Raw genomic sequence first — 12391 nt, 5'->3', positions numbered from 1 at the left:
CGTGTCCAGTGGCACACTCAAGATTTAATCTCAGGGGAGCCGAGTTGAATAGATAAAAAAATTTTTAATGCGGATTCAGTGTTTTTTCCTTTTACTTTGGGGGTGCCAGGGCTCATGGTACACCCCGAATGTGCCACTGCCTGTGCGGTATTTCGAGTGGGGTAAAGATTGTACTCGTTATTAGCATTTAATTTTTTTAAATAAAACGTCATTGAATATTAATTAAATAAGAATTTATTTTGAATCTAAAATTAATTTTAGATTTTTTTTTTTAAGTTTTTAAAAATAAAACGCTTTATAAATTGTCACTAGAGGGAGTCGATTGTTTACAACATGGCGCCGTCCGTGTTGAATATCAATGTGGGTGTTCTTGGCCACATAGACAGTGGAAAAACGACTTTAGCTAAAGCTTTAAGTACGATAGCCAGCACGGCGTCTTTTGATAAGAATCCACAAAGTCAAGAACGAGGAATTACTATCGATTTAGGTTTTTCGTCGTTTTGTGCACCTTTACCGCAACATCTTCGTTCTCAATTCGATACTCTCCAGTTTACTCTAGTGGATTGTCCTGGGCATGCGTCTCTTATTAGAACTATTATTGGAGGTTATTTAATTATTTAATGTAAGGGTGGTCCAAAAGTCAGTTAACCATATTTTTAAAAATGAATGTGGGGCTATGGGTTTTTGTTTTACAGAATTAGTACAGTTGGTTAGAAAATAAGGTAACAATTTGGTCTTTACAATGGTTAATTGAGTTTTGGACCGTTGTATAATATATGAGTGCAATTATTCAACTTTCCGGAATTTTAGTAATGGAAATGGAACTAAGGAATATGTTATGTTGTGTTGCGTTTTATTCTCTAGGTATTGCACGCCGACACTCCTCTCTTTATTTCGGCAGTGATGCTATGTTTGCAGAATAGAAGTCATTTGGCTTCGGCATGCTCAGTGGATCTCGTGTCTCCCGAGAGGGGAGATTCCGTTGTGATTAGTGAAATTCCCGAGGCTTCTTTTAAAAGGCCAAACTGGTGATAATTTCATGGTGAGGTATCTGGACTCAGGGCTAGGTAATCCAGGATTTCCCAAGTCATTTCCAAAGACTGGTGTTATAGCTTAAACAATGGATGAACTATCAGCACACAGATAGAAATACCTAGGAAAAGAAATGTAAATTGGGATTAAATGATACATACAGTTCCATTGCCATTACTGAAATCTTGGAAAGAAATTCAACTGCTCTTGTAAAATATTTGTAGATTTAACTATTTGGCATGTGTAGTTATGATGTTATTAGTTTACATGAAGTCCACATTAATGTAAAGTAGATTTATAGTCCTTTTGATGAGGGGATAGACGTTTCAATGTTAATGAGTTCGTTAATACAAAATGCCAATTTTAAGTCCTTTTTGACTATCTACTCTATTATTTTTGTCATCAATTCTTAGATAACCAACAAGAATAGCAACTGCTAATGTCACTCTTGAATTGTCACTTATCCATATTTCCTACCAAGGCAAGGCTAATTTAAAAATCGGTAATAGAAAAAAGAAAATGTAATTCACTAATTTACCATGGAAGAAGAGTCTGACCACATTTAAAGATTAAAATCGTCAGACTGTTCTGTAACTACTAGACTAAAGATAATCTGTATTTGTAAACATTAAATTGTTGCCATTATTCTTACTTATTAGAATTCTTAAAAATGTTCACAAACTTTTTCATAGGCACGATTTAATGCATGATCTTTGTACATAATATGAAGCATTTTCAGAGAAAAATCATTCGATGCCTCTCCTACTTTCATCACATAGGGTGCTGCATCTGTTATAAAATAAAGCACTCTCATATTAGATCTGTGTTGGACAGAAAATATTCATTGCATTGTTAATTGTTTTTGGCAATGGTTGAATGATTAGTTTGCTCAACAAATGCTGTATGGATTTAAAATGTTTATTATTGTTTGCTTCATATATCGTAGAATCCATTATCATTTTGGTGATTGGCTATTCTATCCAATTTTCACTAATTTGTCAATGGTTTGTCACAGAAGACAATTCTTACTTCTTATAATATCCTTTATTGAAATCAATAAGATGGAAAAACAATTGTAAAATTGACTGGAGGGACTAAAACAGTCTGAAATGCATTTCAATTTCAATAAAGGATATAAAAAGTAAGAATTATCTTCTGTGTCAAACTGTTGTGACAAATCTAGTGAAAATTGGGTAGAATAGCCAATTACCAAAATGATAAAAATGTTTATTCATCTGCTTAAAGTCAATTCATCAGGTATTTCCCTCACAGTATTTTTATAGGAATCCTTTAAATTCTTTGTTTTTTAGTTTACAAACGGGGAAGTCGGCATTGATTGTAGCAGCACATAAATCTCTTAAAAACGGAGACTTTGTTGGTCCTGGTTTATTCTGTCAGCATTTTAAATTGTTTACCTATCTTTTCAGTGTAACGCAGGTAGAGAGGTGCTGAGTAACTCATGACTGTTTCTCCCACAAATAAAACAGCTGACTAATAACTGAACGTAACATAGTTACTAACTTAAGCATTTAATTACTGGACTCAAACCTTGATTACTCAGATTTGAGTTCAGGTCAGGAGCATTAGGAATCTTTAATGGTCTATTTGTCCTGTCTCTCACCCCAGATATGTCTTTAGTGGGCTCCACCATGGACAGGAAAGGTGTGCTAAGTGTTGTTATATAATATCTACATCATTCTTTAAACAATTTTTTTACATTTTGCAGTCACGTTTTAGTGAAATGAGATAATGATAAAATTTTATAGAATTATTCTTATGGAAGTGAAAAATATACTTCAGTTTGTTGACATATTTTATTCTTTTGCATTAATTTAGCATTTACTAATTTCAGTTTTAAATTTCAGGTGCCCAGATAATTGATTTAATGATGTTGATTGTGGATATAACGAAAGGAATGCAGACGCAAACTGCAGAATGCTTAGTAATAGGCGAAATTACTTGTAATAAAATGATTGTAGTGCTTAACAAATTAGATTTAATAGCAGTAGAGAAAAGAAAGTCTGTTATTGAAAAGGTAATGCTGATTATTATTTTTTAAAACTTTACAATTTTCGTATAATTTCTTTTTTTACTGTATTTAAGATGACGAAGAAAATTCAGAAAGTTTTGGAGAAAACTACATTTGAGAACGTTCCTGTGGTTGCAGTTGCTGCAAAACCTGGTGGAACCGAAGTATAAAAATTCTTGTTAATAAATTGTATTCTTAAATTTTAAGTCTTTCCGAATTTTTATTTTCTTTTCAATTTTATATACAGAATTGAATGATTTGTAAAGTTACTGCTTCATTAGATCATTCAGTCAATAACATACAACTTTGTACAGTAGCAAAAAGCTTTATTAAACTGGAAAAAACTAACATCAAAACTAACTATATTTAATAATCTTCAGTAGAGGTTGTATATAGTTGATTGAATAAAAGAATATATTAACAATATATAAACTGCATTAAACATGTAATTTATCATCATCATTCTTAGGCAAAGTGACCTCTTTTGAGTTTTTGCTATCTTCTTCCTCTTCCTTTGATTTGTTGGATGATAAAGATGATGATTCTGATATCTTTGGGATTCTGTTTCCGTCATTTTAACACGATTATATAATTTTTCTCTGTCCTTATTTAATAATAATTGGTTAATTAATATTGGAACAATTTTGATATTCTTTTTTACTTTATTGTTTAGAATTTTGATCCTAAACAACAAAGATGGGACCCAATGTAGATTCACCTATTTATCAGCAAATTTTGATACAAAATATACAACTCTTTTGTCTAGAGGTGGACATTTATGCTGCTATCTCATACTTTGGCTGTTTATTTAACTATAAATCTGGCTTTTGAGTTAATGCTCACACACACACACACACACAAATATTTTGCTTATCAAACTTTAAATTTGATGATTTGAATTACCAATAACAAATTTGTACTATAAAATTGAAAGAGATAGTAAAAATGTCAATAGAAACAGGAAATTATGTCATTTTTCTGTTGGAGTTTACAGAATCTTCAATGGGAATGAAATTAAAGTCTTAACTTTCCTGTTTCTTTTGGACAATAAGAATTTAGAACTAAGGTAGATATGTGATCTGTTCTGTTCAGAATGAGACACTGCTATCTACCATTTTATAGTTCATTATCAGAAAGAAGCAAAGTATAGAAATGTAACATTGTCTTATATTCAATGTGTAATAAGCTTTTTACATGTTACAGAAAGTATTGAGTCATGATTTTGGAACAGCAGTGTTGAACAATTCTAATTTTGTGAAATTTCAGAATAATTTGCAGTTTCGGAAATCCTATTCTCTTCAACCCTTGAGTGTACATAAAGACGATAAATTTAATTGGCCACATACTACATTTCAAAATGGATCATATAATCTCTGTTTGGATAAAACAATTTTTAGTCAAAATAAAGATTGAAAATTAAATATATTTATTAATTTTATAAGTATAAATGGAAAAAAAAAACTATAAATATTTTTATACAGGAAAATTCAGAACCAATAGGAGTGAAAGAACTTATTAATTTATTATGTGAACATGTTTTTGTTCCTAAAAGAAGTGCAGAAGGTCCTTTTATGTTTGCAGTGGATCATTGTTTTTCGATTCGAGGACAAGGAACCGTAATGACGGGCACCGTAATTCAAGGAAGCGTAGCCATTAATAACGTAAGGCTTCATTTAATCTTTTAATTAAAGAATTTTTAAATTTTCAAATAAATATTAATATAAAATTTAAGAAGAGAACATAGATGTTTAGGGTAGAGATTATGTAATTGAAACATTAATATCCGCATGTTGGGAATAAAGTTAATACTGATCAATAGGTTTGATCACAATGTAAATTTAAATAGTCGAATTGGTAGATAGTATCAATGAATCCAATATTGCAGTGGTTCTTAACCTTTTATACTCGCGGCCAGGGCCAGATTAACCCACTTTGAGGACCTAGACATTTTCTTCTTACCGGGCCCCTTCTCTCTCCCACAAGAAATAGAGCACACAAAAAATATGAATTACTTTTAATAAGAAGAAACATAAGAACACATTTTCTTTAGATTTTAGAATTCACCATAACCATATAAAAAGCAATATATTTTTGTTTATTTGGCTATTATATACAGTTGTCCAACAGAAAAGTAAACTATCTTATTTACAAATCTTTTCAAAATAGACAGTTTGACCAGGCCCTTCTAAAAACCGGGCCCTAGACATTTGTCTCATTTGTCTATGCGATGATCCGACCCTGCTCGCGGCCCACCAAATATTTCGTAATTTTTTTGTGACCTCCCCATTTTTTTTAATAATAATTTATATTTGTTAAATTGTCTATAATAAATTGATTTTTTTATTATTGCTTTATTTTTAAAATTCCAAGCATTAATAGTTTCTTAGAATTACTTTGGAGTAAAAGAAGTAAATACTGTGGTGTAAGTAGCATATTTGCATTTACAGTATTTCTTCTGCATGTAGGAAGAAATAAAAAAATAAAAAAACTAAATACAAAAACTTTATCTTTCTTATTTCACTTTTCAATACGATATTCGGTTATACATCAATTTTCTTAATATATTCTGAAGGAAATTTTGCATAATTTGGCTGTCCTCCGCAAACTTATTATGGACGCCCAGGGGGCTACGGCCCCCCTGTTAACAAACACTGCAATATTGGACTCATTGATACTTGGATTACAATGGTGTAAGATTTAAACATTTTTCACTTAGTTTATAACTTTATATAGTATTATTCTGTATCAGTTGGTGTTGTTCAACTTGAAAAATTAATTTAACACTTCCTGATCCCTTACCAGTAATCTCAACTTCAACAGTTCATATGATACTTTCAAGAAAATAATTTTTAATCATGTGAACAGTTTATTTACATTTTTCATAAAATCTTTGTCCTACAGGCATTAAGATGGCCTCTTTCTGAGCCAATCATAGATTAGACTCGGCCCAAAATAACATAAAAACTTCCGAGGCCTCTATACAGACTGAAATCTGAACAGTAAGCCGATGCTTTTGCCACCTTGGCCATCATATAACATCCAAAAACACAAATGAGAACTATCTATTTACTACAGCTGGTTTTAATAATAAATTATATTTTATTATTATTATTTTTTAGAAAAATATTCATATTTTTACAAATAGACTGTAGAAATACCGTCATTGAAGCTAACGAAGAAAGTAAAGAGCATCCAGATGTTTAGAAAACCCGTAGAAAAGGCAATTCAGGTATATTTAAAATTCAGTATTGTTTATTTACTTATTAAATAATCTATATTTCAAAAAACAATGCTTACAGTTAATAAATGTTAATAAAATTATAACACTATTGTCTGAATTTTAACAAATCTGTTCTAGAGAATTAAGTCTAAAAACATTTTTTTAAATAAAACTCCATGAGAGCAACAAGATAAACGTTCTCAAAATGAAATCTCATCTTCCAATGTTTCGTCTTTATCTTTATATGGGGTGATTTTTAAGTCACGCAAAATTTTAATAAGTTTTTAACTATATGAGATAAAAAGAAAATTCAAAAAGCATTATTATACAGAATTTATTGCCATTTAATTAATTAGGTTTTCAAAATGGCTACCTTTGCTTGTAGCAATAATTTTTAATCAATTTTTGAAACATTCAACAATGGTAATAAAGGTCTTTCTTGGAATCGCCATTATTTCTTTTTTTTTATTGTGTCTATCAACACTTCAATAGTTATAGTAGTATTGTGACATACATACTCTGTCTTTAAGATAAATCCAGGTGATTTCTTTTATGGGGCTAAGTAGGGGCTAAAAGGCAACCACTCAATGCCACCACCAACATAATTTTCATAATTTAATCCAATTACTTGCTACTCAAAAGTGTTGTAAAGGCTTTTAAACACTTGCTTTGTGCAATGGGGCCTTGCACCATCTTGCATAAACCAAGCATGATGATGTTTATGCCTAATGGGCATTTTGGGATAAAACTTCTTTTACTTCTTTTTCAATAATTCAACATATGCAGCAAAAATAACATTCTTTTTGAAGAAGAATGGTCCAATAACTACTAAAACACCAATTAGAGAATTAGAATTTTGGTAATAATTTTTTACAATAAAAACAATAGTTTTGCACAATATTCTCCTTTTCCGTATTCTATTTTATTTGATGTAAAACTGAGAGTTGCGTGTTTTTAAAATTACTTTGTTGTTTAGTCATCTCTTTCATATATTAATTTTTGTATGAGAATTTAGTTAAAATAACTCGGAGAGTAAGGCAAATATCTACGACGTGGTTTAGTGCATATTACTGCTAATTTTTCTTTGCTATTTACTTCATTTGGCTACAGCATTACTTGCTAAGTGCAGTTTCAGAGATAAATTATTATTCAGTTGCCTTTAAGTATGTCACTTTAAGGCTGTGCAATGCACTTAAGGTACAAAAGTGCATTATTCTTGTGGGATATGTGTGATTCCAACTAATTGAACTTGTCTTTTGAACAGAATGACTCCAATACAAAATAAAATTAAAAAATAATAAAGATTCTTTAACGGAGATAAAGCATCAACAGAAACAGAAAATATCCAAGTGCTTTTTAGTTCTGATGCTTATAAGTCCGAATAAACAATGTTAATTGTAACAGTTTGTACTTTGGAAATAGCTCAGTGGATAAAAATAGTGGAACCTTATCATGTAGAAGTTCTTAAATTGTTAAAAATTAAATAAAAATTTTAAATTTAATTTTAGACTCTGTTGCAGTGATAATTGAACGTTGTATCGATGCATTCCTGAAGATGAGTCTCTCTCTCCACTCTCAAAAACGCTTGGCTTTTAAGCAACTTTCTGTGTTTTTATTATATTTTGTTGAATTCTTTTTGTCTATTAAAGAGCATCTTTAGAGTATTTCTTCACTAAAATGTGCTCCAAGAATTTAATTTTTACATTTTTTTTATCGGTTAGAAATTTAAAAATATAACATGCAACAAAGAGCAAAAGTTTTTTAATTTAACAAACGTTTTTAAATATCAAACACTTAATTTCTATTTTTATTTAGGGAGACAGAATTGGAATGTGTGTAACACAGTTCGATCCAAAACAATTAGAACGTGGGATAGTGTGCACGCCCGGTCACTTGTCTTTAACTCATGCAGTTGTAGCAGTGGTAGAGAAAATTCCTTATTATAAAGGAACTTGTGCAACTAAAGCCAAATTTCACGTCACAATCTTGCACGACACAGTCATGGCAAAAACGACATTTTTTGGTCTCCATGAACCGGGTGCAGACACTCCGAAAGTTGACCTTAAATTTCTTTCCTCTCTTGATTTTCAGAGAGAATACACTTATCAAAGTGAGCTATATTCAAATAGTTCTCATTTAAAAATAGATAAAGACGAAGAAAATCCTGGATTGACGCCTTCGATTCAGTTTGCATTACTCGAATTCGAAAAACCGGTCATCCTCAGCAAGAAGTGCTTACTGATCGGTTCCAAGCTAGATACAGACATCCACGCTAATGTGTGCCGACTCACATTTTATGGCTACGTTTTGGAGATATTTGGTACCAAACAGATAGCGGATGCAATTTTACCTACGCTAAAAGTATACAAGACGAAAGAGAAAAAGGGTTTTGTGGAAAGAATGGTTAACGACTATGAAGTCATCGGACGATCTTTATTCAAAAAAGAAACAAACATTCAGAATTTTGTGGGTTTAAAAGTTTCTCTGTCGACCGGCGAAGAGGGAGCAATTGAAGGAGGCTTCGGACAGAGTGGAAAAGTGAAAATTAGAATACCGGGTGAGCCGAAAAGTAAAATTATCTGACAAATAATAATTCAATTGTATTTTAAATTTTTTGTCATTTTATATATTTTATTCTAGCCGGACTGAAAAGTACAACTGCCGCATTATTGTCTACCAATAAGAAGAAAAGTAAAGAAACCGGTTCGAATAAAGAAACCGAATCCGAACAAGTACAAATCATCTTGACATTTAAACGGTACGTGTACGATCCTCAGAAGAAAATGATTCAAACTTCTTAGAAAACAATTCTGGTAAAACTGAGAATTTAAGAAATAACTATAAAAAAGTTTTCAACATTATCACTAGATTAAAATTGGATACAAATTTCTCTAAAAGAAATTATTAAAATGCCAAAATGTAATTTGATATATAAAAATTGTTGAGCCAAATTAAAAAAAAAATTATATGCTGTAATGCAGTGTTTTTCAACTGCCAGTCACAGAAAAATATTTGACTGTAGCAACACTGGCACAGTTGATTAGGATGACATTTACATAATAGTTTAGAGTTACTTATTGTACGTAACATACAGTAACTCTACATAAGCATAATTCTACACGTAAAACAGATAATTTTACCAGTCTGCGACGAGAAAAAGGTCGAGAAACTATGCTCTAACGGGACAGGTCGACATTTTGAATTCCAATGAAACATGTACTGTACATACTAATTTGATTATTAATAGTTGTATATACAATTAACAATAATCAAATAAAATATAGATATATTATTGTTGAACTTTTAATATATGGAATTTTAATATATGTTTTTACTTATGTAATTAAAATTACGAGAAGTTAATTTCACAAGAATGTTTTCTGTATGTATTATTGTTTATGTACTTGCTGTAGTTTGGAGATAAACAAGTATATAATCTAAACCGAAATAAAATTGTATTTTCCAAAAAATATCTGTTAATTGTATTTAATTAAGAGCAACGACTTTTGAATTTGAAAAAAAAAAATAACCTGTTAATTTAATTACATATAAAAAGAATATGAATTTAAAATTAATGGGGTTATTTCCACCTTTGACGTACAGGTTGGAAATTTTTTCTGTAAAATCAAGGTTTTACTGTATTTTCTGTTAGATAATATTATGACGACAAAAACAAAAACCTGAATAATGAATTATTTCTTGGGTATTAATNAGAGTGATAGATCTTTATAAGTTTATTCCTGACTTTGGCATTCTAACATGTCTTTTGGAATAATATCTATCACTCTCAAACTATACTAAGGCTTAAAAATATTTACAGTAACTAATATTTGAGTGTAAATAATTATTGTTTTGACAAGAAAACGAGGTAGATGACACTTAAGTAATATAATGTAAATAGAAGAAAAGTTTGAAAGGACTGTGAATTTATTATTATTATATTGAATTGTAATGTTAATCACGTGACTATAATTTAAGATTTTACTTGTGTTTTGGAGAATTTTGAGAATAATTTATTAATTGTATCATTCTTGATGATAAAGTTTGATTTTTTAAATTCAAAAATTATTTAAAATTAATAACTAAACTACAAAATTTGTTTGTTGTTAATTGATACCAAATGGTTTAAATATTTATTTTTATTTAATGTATGTGTTTCGGCTCTTGTTGTTTTAGCAAATTCTGGAATGAAATATTCTTGTTCACGTTCCTTATTAGTTGGTAACTTTATGGTATTCCAAACTAGGGTTGTTAATAATTTTCTTTTAGCTTATTGAAAACCATTATTAAATCATTATCATTAAACTTATGGGCCTTAACTGGAATTATTTTTAGGCCCATAACTATCAATTAATTATTTTAACTTCAATGTATTCTCTTACTGTCTCATTCTTTTATCATATTACTTACTAGATAAAATTCAAAATCATATCTAAGCAGCAGCCTATTACGACAAATCAAAAATTATTTGAATGAATTGTTGATAACGTATCCGATATAAATGAAGTGAGAGATTGCTTTCTATTGTTGATTTTTGATATGACTGTTAGGAGCTCTTATGTAGTAATTGTCAGGGAAAAATTTCTGTTTGAAAATGCTTGCATATCTCTGTTTTTTTTTTTTTTTTTTTGAAACAAACTTTGATTTAGTATTTTTTTGGACTAGTTTGAGTCACTATTTGTTCGTCTCTGAAATTGGTGCTAAGTTGGAGTACCTCTCATTTGAGATCATTCTCATTGCTAAAAGGGAAATTTTGTCGTGTGAGGCTTGTATTTGGATTTGCAATGCCATTGAATTTCATCTTCTCTCTCAACTTTTTTTTAAAAAGTTTATCTTTCTTTTTATTTATATATTATCGTACAAACCTGTCCATTGCATTTTATAGAAAAATTAGAGAAAGCCTCACAAATTTCTTTTGAATGACTAAAAGTTTGCTAAAATAAACATATCTGTGACATCACTACTTACAGACCAATTGTCACAAAACACACCATGACACATTTTACATTCAGTTATTTCCATTTTAGAAATGATACATAATAAAACAGTTTAATTAAGAACACAAAATATATATACTAATAATTTAGTTAATCCCAACAATGTTTTAAATATTTTTTCAAAATATTCACATCTTATATTTCAAAGAAGTGTTGAAAGTACACAAGTTAGTCATGACATTTATGCTATTCATATTAAAATATATATGTAATGAACATGAAAAACTTTTCTGTACAATATGAGGCAGATTCAATAAATAAGGTTAGTAGCACTGTTAATGAAAATTAACATTGTTATTAATCTCACTATACTGTGTTAATACTGTGAAAGAGTATACAGTAATGCAGAGCTGTACCAATAGTTCTCTCTGCCAGATGACATTTGCATCCACTATGTGGTTTACAAAAGGGCTTTGTCCATATCAAACTGCATCAGAATCGCAGTGACTTGTAATTCGATTTTTGACAGCCAAAGACATTAGCCCTAGTGAGACCTACTGCAGGATATATGCAACAATATGGAGTGTTGTGCATGTTGCTACAAAAAGCTTGAGTTCAAAAACCTATATGGCTTATTGTCTGTTTGTTCAGCCTTGAACTTTTGAACCCATTTGCAAGCTTTTTGCAACAATATACATGACTGTCTATATTGTGCTTACAACCTGAAATGGATCTCATTAATTTGTAAGTGTCATATTAGCCTTCGGCTGTCAAAAATTGAATAACAACTTGCTGTTCAATTCTATGCAGTTTAATATGGGGAACATTTTTGCAAACCTTGTAGTGCATATAATTTTCAGGGCTATATTACTGTATATTCTCACTATAACTAGTCTCAACCTATCATGCTGTTACTTTTCTTTAGCAGTGCTACTAACCTTAAACGTATGTGGAAATTATCCAGAAAAATAACCTCCACTAAGACTTTAATAATCTAAGTTCCATTTTATGGTCTTCTAATCAGTAGACAAAGATCAATTTGTTCAAAACACTAATCACACTTGTTATAGCAGCAATGCATTTTGGGTTTGAAAAAAATCATTCCCTCTTCAGTCTACAATGTACACAGCTGACATTAACAACTACAATATAAAACACAGGGCTGATACAATT

General features: G+C 30.2%; 1 protein-coding gene across 2 annotated transcripts; it reads left to right on the top strand.

The window, feature by feature from the left end:
• The first annotated feature begins 325 nt into the window (after positions 1–325).
• LOC111636799 (selenocysteine-specific elongation factor-like) lies at positions 326–9751 on the top strand. 2 transcript variants are annotated; one of them, XM_023382132.1, is made up of 7 exons: positions 326–604; positions 2898–3067; positions 3136–3225; positions 4543–4722; positions 6207–6290; positions 8097–8838; positions 8922–9751. In XM_023382132.1, exons 1-7 carry the CDS (start codon positions 334–336, stop codon positions 9080–9082), a joined length of 1698 nt encoding a protein of 565 aa, XP_023237900.1. In that variant the 5' UTR covers positions 326–333; the 3' UTR covers positions 9083–9751. The 2 variants fall into 2 exon arrangements, with proteins under 2 accessions (XP_023237900.1, XP_023237901.1); XM_023382133.1 differs by lacking the exon at positions 326–604 and adding an exon at positions 639–2694.
• The last annotated feature ends 2640 nt before the right edge of the window (positions 9752–12391 follow it).

The sequence above is a fragment of the Centruroides sculpturatus genome, unplaced genomic scaffold (assembly GCF_000671375.1).
Source record: "Centruroides sculpturatus isolate CEXI.00-Female unplaced genomic scaffold, Cexi_2.0 scaffold1091, whole genome shotgun sequence".
In the NCBI taxonomy this organism is placed as follows: domain Eukaryota; kingdom Metazoa; phylum Arthropoda; class Arachnida; order Scorpiones; family Buthidae; genus Centruroides; species Centruroides sculpturatus.
This window is presented reverse-complemented; position numbering and strand designations above follow the sequence as displayed.